Below are 21,783 nucleotides of genomic sequence, written 5' to 3'. Positions count from 1 at the left end.
GTACCATTAGGAGAGATAACATGATGTTGGTACCATTAGGAGAGATAACATGATGTTGGTACCATTAGGAGAGATAACATGATGTTGGTACCATTAGGAGAGATAACATGGTGTTGGTACCATTAGGAGAGACTTCAGTTAAAGATCTCCATTTGGGTCCATTTGGTTAACAACTCTCCATCATTTCGCTTCATGGAGATCACCTGGAATCCCTGGGGGTCCCCGGACCACATGGAACCCCCTCAAGGACCACTGTTACACACACACACACACACACACACACACACACACACACACACACACACACACACACACACACTGGAGAAGGAAGCAGTGCGCCACCTCATGGTTCCAGCTGGCATTGCATACTGACCATTAGAACCACTGACACATTTAATCTGCTCTCTTCTGCCCTCTAGTGAACATCCACTGCTCTACAACCTCCATGTGATCTCCTCTCTGCATTCCTATTGGATGACCTGACGCCACACTCCTTTCGGATGACCTCACGCCACATTCCTATTGGAAAATCTGACAATCCCACTTGCATTGGATGATCTAATGCCTGCATTCCCATTGGACATGATTGGACAATCTTAGATTGACTGGCCTTGTAGCCAATAGCATGGCAGCCTGTAGCTGCGGTGTTTTAGCTACAGGAAGTGACACGGGCCATGCTGTGTTACGGAGTGTGAGTGAGCGAGTGAAACGTTATCAACGTGGCTATGATTGAGGACGCTTATCGGCTTAATTTTCTTTTTTAAGTCACATATAAGTATGCGGACGTCTCTGACGTTTATAAAGTACACGCCCCATAGACACAATGTTATGGTTATTGATAAAGTACACGCCCCATAGACACAATGTTATGGTTATTTAAAAGTACACGCCCCATAGACACAATGTTATGCTTATTTATAAAGTACACTCCCCATAGACACAATGTTATGCTTATTTAAAAGTACACGCCCCATAGACACAATGTTATGGTTATTTATAAAGTACACGCCCCATAGACACAATGTTATGGTTATTTATAAAGTACACGCCCCATAGACACAATGTTATGGTTATTTATAAAGTACACGCCCCATAGACACAATGTTATTGTTATTTATAAAGTACACGCCCCATAGACACAATGTTATGGTTATTTAAAAGTACACGCCCCATAGACACAATGTTATGGTTATTTATAAAGTACACGCCCCATAGACACAATGTTATGGTTATTGATAAAGTACACGCCCCATAGACACAATGTTATGGTTATTTATAAAGTACACGCCCCATAGACACAATGTTATGGTTATTTAAAAGTACACGCCCCATAGACACAATGGTATGGTTATTTATAAAGTACACGCCCCATAGACACAATGTTATGGTTATTTAAAAGTACACGCCCCATAGACACAATGGTATGGTTATTTATAAAGTACACGCCCCATAGACACAATGTTATGCTGCCCCGAGGTAAGATGGCCGCCACGTAGCAACGTCGCTCTCATTGGCCAGCAGCGTGGGTCTCTCATTGGCCAGCAGCGTGGGTCTCTCATTGGCCAGCAGCGTGGGTCTCTCATTGGCCAGCAGCGTGGGTTTCTCATTGGCCAGCAGCGTGGGTCTCTCATTGGCCAGCAGCGTGGGTCTCTCATTGGCCAGCAGCGTGGGTCTCTCATTGGCCAGCAGCGTGGGTCTCTCATTGGCCAGCAGCGTGGGTCTCTCATTGGCCAGCAAGGTGGGTCTCTCATTGGCCAGCAGCGTGGGTCTCTCATTGGCCAGCAGCGTGGGTCTCTCATTGGCCAGCAGCGTGGGTCTCTCATTGGCCAGCAGCGTGGGTCTCTCATTGGCCAGCAGCGCGGGTCTAGCGCCATCTGGCTTTCTTTTATATATCTCTATGGAGCGAGTGATGTTGGGTGTTGGAACTTGGCTATGGCTGCTAACAGGAAGTGACATGGCTGCTCACAGGAAGTAACATGGCTGCTCACAGGAAGTACCTACAGGAAGTCTGGATGTCTGTAGTCAGTGTGCATGTCTTTGTCTTATGTGTTCTGTCGCCCTCATGTGGGAAAAGTTTATTTTGCGGGCTGGTGAAAAAAATTAAAAAAATCTAGCATATAAATAGATGCCCCATTGGCCGCTGCAGTTCATTGGAGCGACCTCATTGGCCGCTGCAGTTCATTGGAGCGACCTCATTGGCTGCTGCAGTTCATTGGAGCGACCTCATTGGCCGCTGCAGTTCATTGGAGCGACCTCATTGGCTGCTGCAGTTCATTGGAGCGACCTCATTGGCCGCTGCAGTTAGTTGGAGCGACCTCATTGGCCGCTGCAGTTCATTGGAGCGACCTCATTGGCCGCTGCAGTTAGTTGGAGCCACCTCATTGGCCGCTGCAGTTCATTGGAGCGACCTCATTGGCCGCTGCAGTTCGTTGGAGCGACCTCATTGGCCGCTGCAGTTCATTGGAGCGACCTCATTGGCTGCTGCAGTTCATTGGAGCGACCTCATTGGCCGCTGCAGTTAGTTGGAGCGACCTCATTGGCCGCTGCAGTTCATTGGAGCGACCTCATTGGCCGCTGCAGTTAGTTGGAGCGACCTCATTGGCCGCTGCAGTTCATTGGAGCGACCTCATTGGCCGCTGCAGTTAGTTGGAGCGACCTCATTGGCCGCTGCAGTTCATTGGAGCGACCTCATTGGCCGCTGCAGTTCATTGGAGCGATGTGTTGAAGAAAGGGGCGGGGCTTCGCAAGGAGTCTGGGGAGAGTTCTGCCCTCCCTTGAGCTCATACTGTACATACTGTACGCTCCAGAGTCTACCTTTATAGGTCTATGATATCTAGATCTACGTTTATAGCTCTATGATACAGTCTATGGTATCTAGATCTACGTTTATAGATCTATGATACAGTCTATGGTATCTAGATCTACGTTTATAGGTCTATGATACAGTCTATGGTATCTAGATCTACGTTTATAGGTCTATGATACAGTATGGTATCTAGATCTACGTTTATAGGTCTATGATACAGTCTATGGTATCTAGATCTACGTTTATAGGTCTATGATACAGTCTATGGTATCTAGATCTACGTTTATAGGTCTAGCCTCAAGATCAGCGGGGCCCCAAGATTGTGATCATCACATGACATGTCCCATGGATCCTAATTATATATATATATATATATATATATGGAAAAAAGCATCTGCCACTTGAATTAATGTGACTTGATTGATTGACGTTAATACAATAAAATATCAATTCCATTCTCTTATTCTACTCTATTTCCTGTTTGTCTTAATGCCACAAACCCACAATGCAATACTGTGTGTGTGTGTGTGTGTGTGTGTGTGTGTGTGTGTGTGTGTGTGTGTGTGTGTGTGCGCGCGCACGCGTGCAACAAAGCAATAACTCGCGATCAAAGTCCACACACAGGTGTGGTCTCCTCAGAGTGACAGATTGTTCAGGCTCCATTTTCACTCGACGCTGAAACGCAACAACTTCATGTCTGGTAAGAGTTTTATTCATTTTGTCCACATTGTATGTTGTTCAATAGTTTTACACATTATGTCCGAAATCATTTCGCTCCTATGCCACCAAAGAACGCCCTACCGACGCTCATTAAGACATGCGAATCCCTTCACTCCTTCAAAACCGCTCTCAAAGGGCACCTACGGATGGCTGCGATTAGAAACTGGCCCCCGTAAAATCTGAATCCCACCCACCACTTTTTTCCCACCTCACTGTATCTGTTTCTTTTCCCATTTTACCTCCTTTATTATTTCCAGTTTTTTGGCTATATAGAAGTGTCTTATTTGTACGTCTCTAAATGTTAGAGAGCGAATGCTCTTGTAAACCAGTGTAATGCTGTATGGTGTCGACCAATCACAGTTAACAGTCTTTGTATTGAGTTGTGCTTGAAATGTATTGTAATTCATGCAAACTGTTAATAATAATACTTCAATCAATGGTGTTATTGATCTTAACCCATTTAGGACTGGTTCTATGAACCGTTTTGGTTCCATGTGTTACTCTCAGAGTTACAGACCCGTAAGGTCGCTTCTCGCCCTCAGGTGTCGTCAGTAGAGAAGTGCTGATGGAAGTCAGTAAGGGGTTAAAGTTCATAGATACTCAGATTACAGTCGGTGAGGAAAACTGACTCCATTTTGAAACGAGACTAAATGTTAATGATTGACAGATCAGGTTTAAAATGATCACATGTTCATAGTTGTGTGTGTGTGTGTGTGTGTGTGTGTGTGTGTGTGTGTGTGTGTGTGTGTGTGTGTGTGTGTGTGTGTGTGTGTGTGTGTGTGTGTGTGTGTGTGTGTGTGTGTGTGTGTGTGTGTGTGTGTGTGTGTGCGTGTGTGTGAGCAGCATCTTTCACATGCAACCCTGACAGGTGTCATAGAGACTAAAGATGAGTGATTCTGGGGAGAGAGAGGAGGATGGAGCTCACAGACCACAGAGAGAGGAGGATGGAGCTCACAGACCACAGAGAGAGGAGGATGGAGCTCACAGACCACAGAGAGAGGAGGATGGAGCTCACAGACCACAGAGAGAGGAGGATGGAGCTCACAGACCACAGTCTCCAACACCCAGCTGTGTGTCTATGAAGAGTGACCGGTCTAACGATCTACCTCCTGACTTCACTAATGAACCTGGAGCTCCTGATACACAGTATGTCAATCCTTCTGTAAATATAGACAACACTATAACACTGACACTATAAGTTAATACACACACACACACACACACACACACACACACACACACACACACACACACAGTATGTCATCTGTCTGTCAGATATATTACCGGTATGTCGCCTTATCTACTGTATGTAACAGTTAGTAACTGTTACATTACCATTATTGTTTTACTTTCCTTATTCTATTGATATTTTCTGCCGTTTGTGTTGTTGCTGCTATGAATCCCATTTGACTCTCTTATACTTGTATAATGTGATGTAAAAATATAGAATCTTGAAATATGCATTCACATGATGATTGTAGTAAACATGTTTATGATTCCAGAAGTGTCCACCACAGAGCAGAGTCTCCAACTCCCAGCCTTCTGTCTCTGAAGAGTGACTGGTCTTTACAACATCCTCCTAACTTCACTAATGAACCTGGACCTCCTGATACACAGTATGTCAATCCTTCTATAACAAACTGGTCAGGCTACTACTTGGCCTTACTCCCAGAACCCACCTCACCCCTGCTCACTTTGATAGAACGACACATAATGATTAAGAACATTTAAACCCAAGATGTTGTGTTCTCTCTACTTGTAGAACGACACATAATGATTAAGAACGTTTAACAACGTGACTTTGTCATTCACATGATAATTGATTAAATGTATGTTGTGTGATTCCAGAAGTGTCCACCACAGAGCAGAGTCTCCAACTCCCAGCCTTCTGTCTGTGAAGAGTGACTGGTCTTTACAACATCCTCCTAACTTCACTAATGAACCTGGACCTCCTGATACACAGTATGTCAATCCTCCTGTACAATACACACAACAATAATGTACATATATGAATGTAATTTAATCTGAGTAAGGAAGCTGCTATTTCCGTTCATGAAAATACATTATAAAATATTGTTACAATTAGTTTTTTATTTCCTTTTCTGCTAAGCAACAAGCTATATATGCTTAGATGTTTTCTATTTATATTAGGATAAATTTGCGTGACTGTAAAGACAAAATGGAATTGGGGAGGAGGCTCCACTTCCACTTTATATTTTACTCATGAGTCATGACAGCTCCTCCGTTACTCCAGATTGTATGACGGAAGAATTTATATTTTACTCATGATCAGAGCTTCCGTTGCTCCAGACTGTATGACGGAAGCATTTATATTTGACTCGTGATCAGAGCTTCCGTTGCTCCAGACTGTATGACGGAAGCATTTATATTTTACTCATGATCAGAGCTTCCGTTGCTCCAGACTGTATGACGGAAGCATTTATATTTGACTCGTGATCAGAGCTTCCGTTGCTCCAGACTGTATGACGGAAGCATTTATATTTTACTCATGATCAGAGCTTCCGTTGCTCCAGACTGTATGACGGAAGCATTTATATTTTACTCATGATCAGAGCTTCCGTTGCTCCAGACTGTATGACGGAAGCATTTATATTTTACTCATGATCAGAGCTTCCGTTGCTCTAGACTGTATGACGGAAGCATTTATATTTGACTCGTGATCAGAGCTTCCGTTGCTCCAGACTGTATGACGTCAGTCTGGCAACACGAGACTAGAGCTGTTTTAAAGGTGTTTTAAAGGAGCTTAGAGATCTTTATCTGGGTAAATCATTCCATTGCACCGTTGAAGAATATTTACAATGTAGTCATTTATCAGACGCTCTTAATCCAGAGTGATTTACAGTAAGCAAGAACAACACATGGTAATACATCAAATGTATTGAAATAGTACTCCAAGTAGGAATAGTATTCCATAGAAATAGCATTAGAATTATGAATAGTATTCAAATAGAAATTGTATTCCAGCAACACTTGTTGTTGGAATACTATGTATATGGAATATACACATTCCATGTATGTTGTGTGATTCCAGAAGTGTCCACCACAGAGCAGAGTCTCCAACTCCCAGCCTTCTGTCTGTGAAGAGTGACTGGTCTTTACAACATCCTCCTAACTTCACTAATGAACCTGGACCTCCTGATACACAGTATGTCAATCCTCCTGTACAATATACACAACACTAATGTACAAATATAAATGTAATTTGGCCAAGGGAAGGACAAAGATTAAAGATAACTGTAGAATCGGAATCAATCTTTATCGTCACATTTCAAGTGAACAACTTGGCTGTGCTGCTCATCAACATTCAATCAATTCAACAGCCACCTTTTGGAGGTGTTTTAAATGAGCTTAGAGATCTTTATCTCCTTTGGTAAATCATTCCATTGCACCGTTGAAGAATATTTACAATGTTTTCATTCATCAGACGCTCTTAATCCACAGCGATTTACATTAAGCAAGAACAAAAAGAATGGCAATAGAACACGTGGTAATAAATCAAATGTGAAATAGTATTCCAATCAGGAATAGTATTCCATAGAAATAGAAATAGCATTACGGAATAGTATTACAATATAAATTGTACTCCAACAACACTTGTTGTTGGAATACTATGTATATGGAATACAAGCAACTGTTAGCACTATTCTTTACTGTCTGTTGTTTATGTATTGTTATTTCTGTCTGTGTGATTCCAGAAGTGTCCACCAGAGAGCAGAGTCTCCAACTCCCAGCCTTCTGTCTGTGAAGAGTGACTGGTCTTTACAACATCCTCCTAACTTCACTAATGAACCTGGACCTCCTGATACACAGTATGTCAATCCTTCTATAACAAACTGGTCAGGCTACTACTTGGCCTTACTCCCAGAACCCACCTCACCCCTGCTCACTTTGATAGAACGACACATAATGATTAAGAACATTTAAACCCAAGATGTTGTGTTCTCTCTACTTAAGAACGTTTAACAACGTGACTTTGTCATTCACATGATAATTGATTAAATGTATGTTGTGTGATTCCAGAAGTGTCCACCACAGAGCAGAGTCTCCAACTCCCAGCCTTCTGTCTGTGAAGAGTGACTGGTCTTTACAACATCCTCCTAACTTCACTAATGAACCTGGACCTCCTGATACACAGTATGTCAATCCTTCTGTACAATACACACAACACTAATGTATTTACAATGTTTTCATTTATCAGACGCTCTTAATCCACAGCGATTTACATTAAGCGAGAACAAAAAGAATGGCAATAGAAACGTGGTAATAAATCAAATGTATTGAAATAGTATTCCAATTAGGAATAGTATTCCATAGAAATAGAAACAGCATTACGGAATAGTATTACAATAGAAATTGTATTCCAACAACACTTGTTGTTAGATTGTGCATTACATTCACCCATTCACACACCCATTCACGCACGCACGCGCGCGTGCGCACACACCAGGGGGGCAGTCAGACAGATATTTTGTGAAGCCACTAAGGAAATGAAAGTTCATATAATGGCCTGTTGTGGCGCTATCACTGGACCCAGAAAAACCCATAGCCCCATAGAAGTCCATGTATTTGGGCCCAACTTCACCTAGACTGTATTACCTTAATAAACATGGTCATGAATACTTTTTGCTTCCAGTCACTAGTTTAAAGTCATAATATTCTTTTTGGAAAATGATGTTCCCATGTATAAAAAAAATGACCATAAAGTCGCGCATGTTCTGAGGGGCGTGGCTACCGTTACAGTCTATGAACGGGATCCCCCACCCACTCGAGTCAAAATAAAAACCAACGAAGAAGAAGGGGGGAAGTCCCGCCTCGTTGTCTGGGCCAGCCAATGGGCCAGCTGGGCCTGGGCCCGGATATAGAAAGATGGCTGCCTCCATGGCAAGGACCGCTTTGTCCATATTTTTTACAGTCTATGGCGCACACACACACACACACACCCCACCTTTACATAGATTGTGCATTACATTCACCCATTCACACACCCATTCACGCGCGCACACACACACACACACACTCCACCTTTACATAGATTGTGCATTACATTCACCCATTTCTGGGTCTAATAGGACTATAGTCAATTATAATAATGAAATGTCCGCTTGTCAAAACATGGTGAAAATATTAATAATAACCTAAAACATGAACTTTGGTTGAAAAATAAAACAGAAATTGTCCTTTAACCCAAAATGTTGAGTTCTCTTCTACTTGTATAATGATAAATAATGTTTAATAATGTTTCATAAAAGTGGTATGGTTTTATATATTAAACTATCTATTATCTATATTGTATTGTCTTCATCTCCACAGAGAGACATTCAGAAACACACCTGGACAGAAGACATTCAGAAACACACCTGGACACAGTAAGACTGGACACATTTTACACTCATTAACATTTTATATCAATTAATGAAATCATCAGATTAAATATCCATGTTGTATTCCTGTATGAATGTACAAATACTGATGATAAAATATACATTTAGACTAAAACAAATGATCCAATTGTTATTTATTTAAGCCAATTTTCTTCTTTTGTTTTCTTTTACAAATTGTAGATTTTCTGGAGGATATTTAATACATAGTTTTAATATTTTATGTCCAATGTAAAGTTGTAAATGAGGCATAATGTTTAACATGTATTAATTGTCTCCTCATATCAGATGTCCGTCTGCCGGAGTATTTAAAGGTCTATAGGGTCACTTTGGACGGTCTTGAACATGTGACATTCGTCACTGAACATCCCTCCCTCTCCGACATCTACACAGACCTCCACCTATCAGCGGGAGGGAGTGAAGGGGTTAATCAGCAACATGAGGTGTGGCAGCTTGAGACCGCCTCCAGCATGAAGACCATCTATGACGTCCTAATCAAGTGCCGTGCCATCTTTAAGACCCTCCTCCCTGGCAGAGACACACCCAGCAGCAGAGTTCTGACCAATGGCATCGCTGGCATCGGGAAGACATTCTCCGTGCGTAAGTTCGCTCTGGACTGGGCGAGAGGTTTGGAGAACCAAGACATCAATCTCCTGGTTCTCTTCGCATTCCGGGAGCTGAACTTGGTCCGAGATGAGCAGCACAGTCTTCTCTCACTGATCCATGTTTTCCATCCAACGTTAGAGAAGGTCACAGCAGAGCAGCTCGCTGCCTGGAAAGTTGGCTTCATCTTAGATGGTCTCGATGAAAGCAGGTTTCCTCTGAAATTCCAGAACATTGACGTCCATTCTGACGCCTTCGACAACAATGACGTCGTCTCTGATGTCACGGTGACATCATCGGTGGGCCTGCTGTTGACGAACCTCATCAAGAGGAATCTGCTCCCCTCGGCTCTCCTCTGGATAACCACCAGACCTGCAGCAGCCAATCAGATCCCTCCTGAATGCGTTGACATGGTGACAGAAATACGAGGGTTCACAGACCCCCAAAAGGAGGAGTTCTTCAGGAAGATGTTCAGTGATGATGAGGATCTGGCCAGCACCATCATCTCACACGTGAAGACATCAAAGAGCATCCACATCATGTGTCACATCCCAGTCTTCTGTTGGATGACCGCTACCGTTGTGGAGGACCTGGTGAAGACAGGCCAGACAGGACAGCTGCCCAATAACCTGACCGGGATGTACAGCCACTTCATATCGCTCATGATAAAAAAGATGATGACAAAGTATGATGAGACTGACAGGGATGTTCTTCTGCAGCTGTGCCTGCTGGCGTTTGTACATCTGAAGAAAGGCAGCGTCACGTTCTACCAAGAAGACCTGGAAGAGTGTGGTCTCGATGTGAACCACGCCGCGCTGTACTCGGGAGTGTGCACAGAGATCTTCAAAGAAGAGACCGTTCAATCTCAGAGAAAGATCTACAGCTTTGTTCATCTGAGCATCCAGGAGTTCCTGGCTGCAGTCTACCTGTTCCACTGTTTCACACAGAAGAAGAAGAAGGTACTGAAGACATTCCTGGGAGATGATGTCAGTTCCTTGGAGGACTTCCTGCAGAGAGCCAGCGAAAAAGCCCTGAAGAGTAAGAACGGCCACCTGGACCTCTTTGTCCGCTTCCTTCATGGCCTCTCGCTGGAGTCCAACCAGAGTCTGTTAGGAGGCCTGCTGGGTCACACAGAGAACAGTCCAGAGAGCATCCAGAGAGTCATCAACAACCTGAAGGAGATGAAAATGAAAGATGAGAGTCTCTCTCCTGACAGATTCATCAACATCTTCCACTGTCTGATGGAGATGAACGACCACTCAGTACATCAGGAGATCCAACAGTACCTGAAGTCAGCGGACAGATCAAAGACAGAACTGTCTGAGAGCCAGTGTTCAGCTCTGGCCTTCATGCTGCTGACGTCAGAGGAGGTTCTGGAGGAGTTGGACGTGCACCAATACAACACATCAACATCATGGGGGACATCCAGACTACTCCCAGCTGTGAGGAACAGCAGAAAGGCTCGGTTAGTAGTCATGTGGATAGAAAACCTGTTAGAATCAATCTACCATCACACCTAATTACTATAATAATAATCAGGTCTCAAATTGTGTGTGTGTGTGTGTGTGTGTGTGTGTGTGTGTGTGTGTGTGTGTGTGTGTGTGTGTGTGTGTGTGTGTGTGTGTGTGTGTGTGTGTGTGTGTGTGTGTGTGTGTGTGTGTGTGTGTGTGTGTGTGTGTGTGTGTGTGTGCGCACGTGCAATATTTATACAGAATTTCCTAAATGGAACTGACTGACACGCACAAAGAACAAAGTAAAAAGAATAAATAAGATAACATTCATAGATCAATGCAAGTTACACACTATATAGTATTAAACCATTTTAGGCGGGAACCCCTTTTGGTGTTTTAAGTTTTTAACCCATTCTGACCTGAGATCAGATTCTAAAAATGTCTTCTACATCCTGACAGTTTTCCATTCTGACCTGAGATCAGATTCTAAAAATGTCTTCTACGTCAGCCGTTCTTCGATTTTTCAAAAATAGCAGACCTACAAGCTCGTAGCGCGCCACTTGGTGGCGCGCTATGAGCTTGTAGATCTGCTACCACTTCATATCGCTCCTGATAAAAAGGATGAAGGCAAAGTATGATGAGACTGACAGGGATGTTCTTTAGCTATTGAAAAATAGCAGATCTACAAGCTCATAGCGCCCCACTCGGTGGCGCGCTATGAGCTTGTAGGTCTGCTATTTTAATCGAAGAACGACTGACACAGAAACATAGCTTTTTCAGAAAACTGTCAGGATGTAGAAGACATTTTTTAAATCTGATCTCAGGTCAGAATGGGTTAATACAGATTATCTGTCTTTCACTTTGATGTTTTCTGGTTCCCTGTTCTTATATGACCTGTCAATATCTATCCAATCCAATCCACTTTATTTATATAGCACGTTTCAAAACTCAGAGTTTACAAAGTGCTGTACAGGAGAAAATAAAAACAAATGCACTACAGCTACCACACAGAAAAACAACAGCGAGAAAACAAAGTACAAACAGTGAAAACAACTGAGACACATTACAGAAAAACAACAGAAAAACAACAGCATCACAGTGAGACAAACATAATGTCTCTCTGTGACAAACATATACAAGGACCGAAGGAACTCAAGCTGGGTTAAAAGCCAGGGTATAGAGGTGGGTCTTTAGGCGAGATTTAAAAGTCTCGATGGAGGGGGCCGATTTGACGTGGGAGGGGAGTGCGTTCCATAGTTTAGGGGCTACAACGGAAAAGGCTCGGTCGCCTCTGGACTTCAAGCGGGTCTTCTTTGTGACCCTGAGGTTTAGCTGGCCCTCAGACCGCAGTGACCTAGTAGGAGTATAAACCTCAATAAGTTCAGACAAATAAAGAGGAGCCAGACCATTTATAGATTTAAAGACAAATAAAATAATTTTAAAATCCACTCTGAAGCGGACAGGGAGCCAATGAAGGGAGTAGATCTGACCAACTAGACTGTTCTTATATGACCTGTCAATATCTGACCAACTAGACATTGGTACATTTACATTACACTTTATAGTATTATTATTATTATATTTCATTGAACATGAATTTGATCTAATCCGTGTTGATGATCACTGATTTTTCATCATCTACATTTACAGACTTGTTGGCTGTTGGCTCGGAGAGGCAGAATATGAGATTGTGGCTTCAGCTCTCAGCTCTAATCCTTCACATCTAAGAGAATTGGACATCAGTTATAATCCCATAACGGATCCATCCATGGACCTGCTCTCTGCTGCATTGAAGAGTCCAAACTGTCATCTGGAGATACTGAGGTCACATTATTATTTACATTAGTTCTGTTTTATTATTTATAGTTTGATTCTTAATAATTAGAGTGTTAATAAATTTGACATCATGGTATCCCACTGATTAGAATAATAATATGGTCAGAGTTCGTGTTGTCTAGTTCACACTCTCACATCACAATGCTACGGTACAGTAACTACAATATGTGATCCATCATGGCTGCTAGGGGATTATCATTATCAATGCTACGGTACAGTAACTACAATATGTGATCCATCATGGCTGCTAGGGAATTATCATTATCAATGCTACGGTACAGTAACTACAATATGTGATCCATCATGGCTGCTAGGGAATTATCATTATGTGAACTAATGGGGTACAGTGATTACAGTATGTAGTACGCATGCACTACGCACGCACACACGCACACACCCACACGCACACTTACACACAATTCCTATGTTGGAAGATTAAGATTATGATGATTTACTTCACATTATCCCTGCCTGCCTTCTCTTTCCATCTCTTGGGGTCTTTACTCCAAACCTCTGATATTCAGTCCAGATATTTCATGTGTAATTACAGACTTGCTGGCTGTACCTTCACACAGACAGGATTTGAAGTTCTGCTCTCAGCTCTCAGCTCTAATCTTCTCCATCTGAAAGAATTGGACCTCAGTTTCATCTGCCTGCAGGAATCACAACTGCTCCAGCTCTCTGCGTTACTGAAGAGTCCACAGTGTGGACTGCAGATCCTGGGGTAAAGAATGTGTGTTCTCTCTGTGTGGATCTCTACTTGAACATCAACACAGCACTTTGTTAAATGTGTATTTCTCTGCAGGTTGTCAGGCTGTGGAGTCACAGAGGAAGGCTGTTCTTCTCTGGCTTCAGCTGTGACCTCCAACCCCTCCTCCCAGCTGAAACAGCTGGACTTGAACTTCAGCCACTTAGGAGACTCTGCTCTGAAGAAGCTGTCTGCTGCCCTGGAGACTGTCAAGTGAGTAGAAGACTATAGGACTGTGTCCATGTTGGTCAGTAGACTATAGGACTGTGTCCATGTATTGTATTGTATACTTTATTAGTCTCCCGAGGAAGAAATTTGTCTTAGACAAAGGGCCCGCATGCAAGCGTAACCCTAGTCCATGTCGCCACAGTGCAGCGCCAAATACATCTTTCTTGCATCATAGAAAAAAAGAAAGAAAGAGAGAATGGGGGATGGGGGGGGAAGCAGATGGAGGGGGGGGGGGGATGAAGACATCATAACACATACAGTTGCATTGTGTAGGCACGGAAGCTTGGGTGGGGGGTTTGTTTAGGGTCGGGGGCTTGGGCCAGGCACAAAAAAGCTCTCTTCCTACGCAAGCCATCGAAGGGATGGGCTGCGCGGGGGGAGGAAAAAAAAGATACCTAGCTGCCGGGGGGGGGGGGGGGGGGTAGAAGGCGGTTGTGTGTAAGACATGTGTGTCCATGAGAACAGTTCGGTGGAAAGTTCATTTCCCATGTGTTTGTGTAAGTGTGTGTTCCTGGCATATCTCCCCAAGGTCATGTCACGTTGCTGTAGTCCGTGAAATAGTGGATTAATCCGATATGATTAATCAGCAATGATATTCCAAAATCATAATAAAATGACTCTGGAATATTCAAGCTATTTCAGCGCATCACATCAAAAACGTCTCATCTGTCGGACGTGAGTTGTTGGACCGCTTGAATAAATGAAATGTAATAGAATTCCCTTTTGCATAAGTAACATTCAGATATACAGTAAATCATGAATCAAATAAACGGATTAAATTGAATAGATTGTACTATCAAAAGGAGTGTTTATTAATATCGATTACTGGTTACAATGACATAAACACCACATAGCAATGAGCGAACACGTCATGAGATTATTTCCATTTGGCATGAGCCACAAGGAAACAATTAAATGCTATTGTTTTATTGCGTTAGTCAGGCCGGGATGCGATTTGCTGTTGATATAGCCTGCACAGAAGATGTGTCAGTATTCAAGGGCAAACGCATTATCTGGTCCCGTCTGATCGAACGCAATACACAACTGGAATAGGTTCGCTTTTAAAACACGTTGCATGGATTAAAGAAGGCTACAGTAAGCAGCACAAGAGTGGAAAAGAGGGTAGGAGGAGGAGAGTAACGCCTCGCAAAGAGAGAGAGGGCGTGTAGGCTTGGTGGGTAGAGTGGCATGAAGGCCTCAGTGTATCATAGTCTACTAAAAGAGAGCTCTTCTTTACAACTAGACTATATTATACGCCTAAGGTCCCTATCAAACCAAATGTCGTTTTGAGGCTAGATGTTCAATCAGTCCGACCCACCTGATTGTAAATATCAGCCTTCCACGGAGTTCCTCAAGCGTTCTGCATTGCCAGAAAAGGTTCACTTGGTCCCGATGCAGCGCGCGAGAATTTACCTTTCTTCTTAAGTTAAAGTATAACAAGTCATCACTGTCTCAGAGTAAAACTCGCATTAAACTGGTATATTAACAAGGACTGCTCTTAAAGTCCTATAATCGCCGTTTAGACTAGGCGGTTGTCCTCAGGCCGGCTGCCTGTCTGTTGTCCTGCGCGTAGGCCAGCTGGGTGCTGCCTGCCGGTTGGAGTGGCCTCTCCGGAGAGCTACTGCGTAAAAGCGCAATCGACTGCATGTACTCGGGCCAGCCGTGCGTTGATTCGATCTGCTCGCAGAGCTTCGCTAGAAAAAGAGTCATCCAAGTAAAAGCTTAGCCAGCCGGTGATGTGGCGACCTGCTCCTTAGAGCTATCGCCGTTCAAGAGCCTCGTGTCTTAGTTGACACGACAATATATTGGAAAAGGGGTCTGACTATTTCTCTTTTCCCAAAACTGGTTTAAACCGGTTCTTAAGCTACTAACTTAAAGAACACAGTCAACAGTTCTTCATTAACAGTTTTACCACACGGGGAAAACATCCTGTGGTCATTGTTCATTCTTATCTCCGTTGACCATCTCGCCTTACACTTTAACACAGATGCGCGCGTCGCGCACACACACACACGCACATACACACACACACAATGCACAATGCACACTAATTTTCCCCGTCACAAATCAGTGGTTAGAAAATGAAAAATAGGATCAGCAATCAACAATAAGAATATTACATTTTTCATCAGATGTGCATCTCTGCTGAATAACACATTTATCAGTGGTGTGTGATATGTATCAAATGTCCACACTCGGCGTGCGTGTCTGTTCGTGCGTAGTTGCATGTGCCAAGGTGTGGCGTCAGAGAATCTCCTTGTTAGGGTCAGTATTTGGTCAAAAAGTCAACCTTGTGGTCACTTCAGATAGCGTGACAAATTGTCCGGTCTGGGTTTTGTCATAACCTGTACTCAGCAGTGTTAAAACAGGGGTCAAACTGAGGGCTACATCTTGCCGTTTCTCCTAATTTTACTCACTCAGGAAAAACGGGTTTTTGGTGCTATGTCATCCTTTCATTGTCCAGCACAAATTGTGCCTTGTCAGTTAACACCCCCCTCCTCACGCTACATTGCCTCAAAGTCCTGCGTTATCATGGCGAGTTCAGTGGAAACGAACACGGCCCATAGTCTGAAGACACAACAACAGGTGTCAGCAACATGCTGGTCAGTAGACTATAGGACTGTGTCCATGTTGGTCAGTAGACTATAGGACTGTCTCCATGCTGGTCAGTAGACTATAGGACTGTGTCCATGTTGGTCAGTAGACTATAGGACTGTGTCCATGCTGGTCAGTAGACTATAGGACTGTGTCCATGCTGGTCAGTAGACTATAGGACTGTGTCCATGTTGGTCAGTAGACTATAGGACTGTGTCCATGCTGGTCAGTAGACTATAGGACTGTGTCTGTTGGTCAGTAGACTATAGGACTGTGTCCATGTTGGTCAGTAGACTATAGGACTGTGTCCATGCTGGTCAGTAGACTATAGGACTGTGTCTGTTGGTCAGTAGACTATAGGACTGTGTCCATGCTGGTCAGTAGACTATAGGACTGTGTCCATGTTGGTCAGTAGACTATAGGACTGTGTCCATGTTGGTCAGTAGACTATAGGACTGTGTCTGTTGGTCAGTAGACTATAGGACTGTGTCCATGTTGGTCAGTAGACTATAGGACTGTGTCCATGTTGGTCAGTAGACTATAGGACTGTGTCCATGCTGGTCAGTAGACTATAGGACTGTGTCCATGTTGGTCAGTAGACTATAGGACTGTGTCTGTTGGTCAGTAGACTTTAGGACTGTGTCTGTTGGTCAGTAGACTGGTCTGCTGGTCAGTTCAGTGTAGAATGTTTAACTGACCAGGCGGACCCATAAAGTCCATGCAGATAGAAGTATCAGTGTTCTTATAAATGACATCATAATCTATCATTTAACACACAGAGAAAGACTGTTTAAAGTAGAAACATGTGCTCCTCAGAACACAGGTCTCCGCCAGGACGGGTAGCTTATTGTGGCCAGCAATGTTTCACAGCCAATCGGATCTGAAGCATTTTGTTCAAAACGAGACACTCCTGCAAACTATGGAAGCCAATCTTATCCAAATAAGACCATAGAGATATGGTCTACCGTGTACCAATGTGTGTGTGGGAGAATGATGACAAAATGTGTTTAGTAAATATTTGGTGGGACTAAAACAGGCCGACATTATGAGGTTTTGACTTGATTCATTGTTGTTCTACTTCCTACAGTGTGAATCATGGAGGAGAACACTGGACTAAACCTCAACTCCTTACAACACGTGAGTAATTAAAGCTGCAATCTGGAATTGATTATATTTAATAAAACATTATTTTAAAATGTATTTTTTGTGGCTTTCGCCTTTATTATATATTTTATGGAGGGACAGACAGTAGGCTGACAGGAAATGGGGAGAGAGATGGGAAGACATGCATAAAACATTATTTTAATGAGTTTATTTAGTACAACATTATTTTAATGAGTTTATTTAGTACAACATTATTTTAATGATTTCATTTTGTAATTTAAGCACTGACTGGAGTTCCTCAGGGCTCTGTTTCTATCAGATCTACAAGCTCACACCTCAAAGAACCTTGTCTGAACCATTAACCTCTTAAAGCCTGTGGATATTTATCCAAAATATCAGATCTACAAGATCAACACATCGCTAAGAGCTTGCGGATCTACAAGCTTTCGATTTGGAGTATGGAGGAAAAACTGAGCAGACCAAGTACAGAGCCCTGGGAGACACCTGTGTGTGCGTGTGCGTGTGCCTGTGAATGATGTATTTAATGTGTATTTAATGTGTATTTAATGTGTACTGTGTTGTTTTCTCATCAGATTTCCAGCGTCTCACTCTGGACACAAACACAGCACATGTCCTCTCTCTGTCTGAGAACAACAGGAAGGTGACACGTCAGGATGGTCAGCGTCATTCATATCCTGACCATCCTGACAGGTTTGATGGACAGGCTCAGGTTCTGAGTTCAGAGAGACTAGATCAACGCTGCTACAGTGAGGTACAGTTCAGTGGACGGGTTGGGATAGGAGTGACTGACGGAGACATCAGTAGGAAAGGAGAGGGTCAGGACTGTGAGCTTGGATGGAATAAACATTCCTGGTGTCTGTTCTGTGCTGTTGGTCAGCGTGGTGACCATTACTCTGTCAGACACAATAGTAAGATCACTGCCCTTCCTATCCGTGCCTCTGGCTCCAACAGAGTAGCAGTATATCTGGACCGTCCCGCTGGGACTCTGTCCTTCTACAGAGTGTTAGAGGACACTCTGACTCACCTGTACACCTTCCAGACCACGTTCACTCAACCGCTCTACGCTGGGTTTGGGTTGAACGCTGACTCCTCTGTGTCTCTGTGTGAGGACAGACAGGCTGTGAGGACAGACAGACAGGCTGTGAGGACAGACAGACAGGCTGACAGGCTGTGAGGACAGACAGACAGGCTGTGAGGACAGACAGACAGACAGGCTGTGAGGACAGACAGACAGGCTGTGAGGACAGACAGACAGTGTGTTGTATCATAATGTAATAATCAGGAACAGGTAGATTTATAGATCATGAATTCAGTGGTTCTCACAGTGTGGTCCGGGGACCCCCAGGGGTCCTTGAGGTGGTTCCAGGAGGTTCTCAGTGTGGTCCGGGGACCCCCCTAGAACACCTTGTGGTGACAACAGCTGCTTTGAGTTTTCTCAGAAAATATACGTTTACATTGCCAAAGCAAGTGTCAAAATATTATAAAAACCATTGAAAATGGGGAAAGTATTTACAGTCGGGAGGTACAGCATTGTGTAAACATAAAGTATATACAGTTGGAGGTACAGTATTGTGTAAACATAAAGTATATACAGTTGGAGGAGGTACAGCATTGTGTAAACATAAAGTATATACAGTTGGAGGAGGTACAGCATTGTGTAAACAAAGTATATACAGTTGGGAGGTACAGTATTGTGTAAACATAAATTATTTACAGTTGGAGGTACAGCATTGTGTAAACATAAAGAATATACAGTTGGAGGTACAGCATTGTGTAAACATAAAGTATATACAGTTGGAGGAGGTACAGCATTGTGTAAACAAAGTATATACAGTTGGAGGTACAGCATTGTGTAAACATAAAGTATATACAGTTGGAGGAGGTACAGCATTGTGTAAACATAAAGTATATACAGTTGGAGGAGGTACAGCATTGTGTAAACATAAAGTATATACAGTTGGAGGAGGTACAGCATTGTGTAAACATAAAGTATATACAGTTGGAGGAGGTACAGCATTGTGTAAACATAAAGTATATACAGTTGGAGGAGGTACAGCATTGTGTAAACAAAGTATATACAGTTGGGAGGTACAGTATTGTGTAAACATAAATTATTTACAGTTGGAGGTACAGCATTGTGTAAACATAAAGAATATACAGTTGGAGGTACAGCATTGTGTAAACATAAAGTATATACAGTTGGAGGAGGTACAGCATTGTGTAAACAAAGTATATACAGTTGGAGGTACAGCATTGTGTAAACATAAAGTATATACAGTTGGAGGAGGTACAGCATTGTGTAAACATAAAGTATATACAGTTGGAGGAGGTACAGCATTGTGTAAACATAAAGTATATACAGTTGGAGGAGGTACAGCATTGTGTAAACATAAAGTATATACAGTTGGAGGAGGTACAGCATTGTGTAAACATAAAGTATATACAGTTGGAGGAGGTACAGCATTGTGTAAACAAAGTATATACAGTTGGGAGGTACAGTATTGTGTAAACATAAATTATTTACAGTTGGAGGTACAGCATTGTGTAAACATAAAGAATATACAGTTGGAGGTACAGCATTGTGTAAACATAAAGTATATACAGTTGGAGGAGGTACAGCATTGTGTAAACAAAGTATATACAGTTGGAGGTACAGCATTGTGTAAACATAAAGTATATACAGTTGGAGGAGGTACAGCATTGTGTAAACATAAAGTATATACAGTTGGGAGGTACAGTATTGTGTAAACATAAATTATTTACAGTTGGAGGTACAGCATTGTGTAAACATAAAGAATATACAGTTGGAGGTACAGCATTGTGTAAACAAAGTATATACAGTTGGAGGAGGTACAGCATTGTGTAAACATAAAGTATATACAGTTGGAGGTACAGCATTGTGTAAACTAAGTATTTACAGTTGGAGGTACAGTATTTAAACAGGATTACAGGATGCATGAATCCATCTTATTAATAATCTCTGTCTCCACTGCATGTCTTTGGGACATCAGTTCATATCATCATATGCAATACATTAATAAATACATATCCTGATATAATAATACATAATTAGACTACATATCCTATCAAAAGACTCACTGAACTTATTGAACTACCGGTATTTCCCAATTGGACAGGCAGGAAGGCAGACAGCTACTCATAGACAGGCAGACAGACAGCTACTCATGGACAATTAGGCAGGCAGGCAGACAGCTACTCATAGACAGGCAGACAGCTACTCATGGACAATTAGGCAGGCAGGCAGACAGCTACTCATGGACAATTGGACAGGCAGGCAGACAGACAGCTACTCATAGACAGGCAGGCAGACAGCTACTCATAGACAGGCAGACAGTAAGACAGCTACTCATTGACAGACAGACAAATACTCATGGACAGACAAACAGACAGACAGGCAGGCAGGCAGGCAAAGAGCTACTCATGTTATGTTATTATGTTATTATAACAGCTACTCATGTTATGTGCAATAATTTGTGCAGTTATGGAAACAGCTCTTTGTGTTTATGCAAGAAAATGTAACACATTTATTTATTTACATATTGTGTGCATGCACATTGTACTTACATTTTGCGAAAATAAAGCAATTGAAAGAGAGAAGTTATCAAGTATCATTAATGTCGTAATTTTATCTACTGGACCCTGGCCCCTTGCCATTTTTGTAATGTGGCCCACAGGTAAATCTATTTGAGTATCCCTGGGCTACATTAAACAATGGACAGTACCCCAGACCAACAGTGGGGGGCAGCAACACGCCAGCTCACTGACAGTTGACACCTTAGGTTGTCACTTAGAATGTGAAATAAAACGTCTGGGTTTCCGAGGCTACTTAGAATGCAAAGAAAACAAAACGTTTATCTGTCTATCTATCTATCTATCTATCTATCTATCTATCTATCTATCTATCTATCTATCTATCTATCTATCTATCTACAGTCTGTTTCATCTCTTTATAAAACACATTTGATGGAGTATAAAATGTAACTTCACATTTATGTTGAACCCTTTCATGTATAATTACTCTTCAATCAGATGTAACCAATGCTGTTGTGTTTACATTGTGCTAAAGGTAAAAATCCAACATTTAAAAAACACGTTATTTTATACACGTTGAAATTCATGGTACATTATTCATTCTTTTGGAGTTTTTATGTATTCTTTCTTGTTTTTACAGTCAATGTGTATGTGAGAATATGGTCTGGGTAGCTTTAGTATAATCGGTTTAGGTCAATCTGATCCAACATTTAAATGAAC

At 42.5% G+C, this 21,783-nt stretch overlaps 2 protein-coding genes across 2 annotated transcripts in view; both read left to right on the top strand.

Annotated features, from left to right (window-relative positions):
• Nucleotides 1-686, top strand: part of pip5k1bb (phosphatidylinositol-4-phosphate 5-kinase, type I, beta b) — a gene marked incomplete at its 5' end in the record, with an annotated part of 18,878 nt that extends 18,192 nt beyond the window's left edge. The window contains one exon of the mRNA XM_080785653.1: nucleotides 420-686. Coding sequence (XP_080641779.1) covers nucleotides 420-422 — 3 coding nt within the window. The 3' untranslated portion in view covers nucleotides 423-686. The remainder of the gene's footprint in view (nucleotides 1-419) is intronic.
• A 4,298-nt stretch (nucleotides 687-4,984) lies between these two features.
• Nucleotides 4,985-21,602, top strand: LOC308330356 (NACHT, LRR and PYD domains-containing protein 3-like; the record flags this gene model as incomplete). The annotated part of the gene is made up of 14 exons (XM_080785202.1): nucleotides 4,985-5,142; nucleotides 5,375-5,488; nucleotides 6,579-6,692; nucleotides 7,243-7,356; nucleotides 7,568-7,685; nucleotides 8,889-8,913; nucleotides 9,214-10,993; nucleotides 12,630-12,803; nucleotides 13,366-13,539; nucleotides 13,621-13,776; nucleotides 17,474-17,523; nucleotides 18,084-18,262; nucleotides 18,389-18,579; nucleotides 21,599-21,602. The coding sequence occupies 14 exons, from the start codon at nucleotides 4,985-4,987 to the stop codon at nucleotides 21,600-21,602; spliced, it is 3,351 nt and encodes a 1,116-aa protein (XP_080641328.1).
• Between the last annotated feature and the right edge of the window lie 181 nt (nucleotides 21,603-21,783).

This window comes from Protomyctophum bolini (assembly GCF_963924005.1).
Source record: "Protomyctophum bolini genome assembly, chromosome: 16".
In the NCBI taxonomy this organism is placed as follows: domain Eukaryota; kingdom Metazoa; phylum Chordata; class Actinopteri; order Myctophiformes; family Myctophidae; genus Protomyctophum; species Protomyctophum bolini.
Note: the sequence above shows the minus strand (reverse complement) of the source record. Positions and strands in the feature narration are given on the sequence as shown.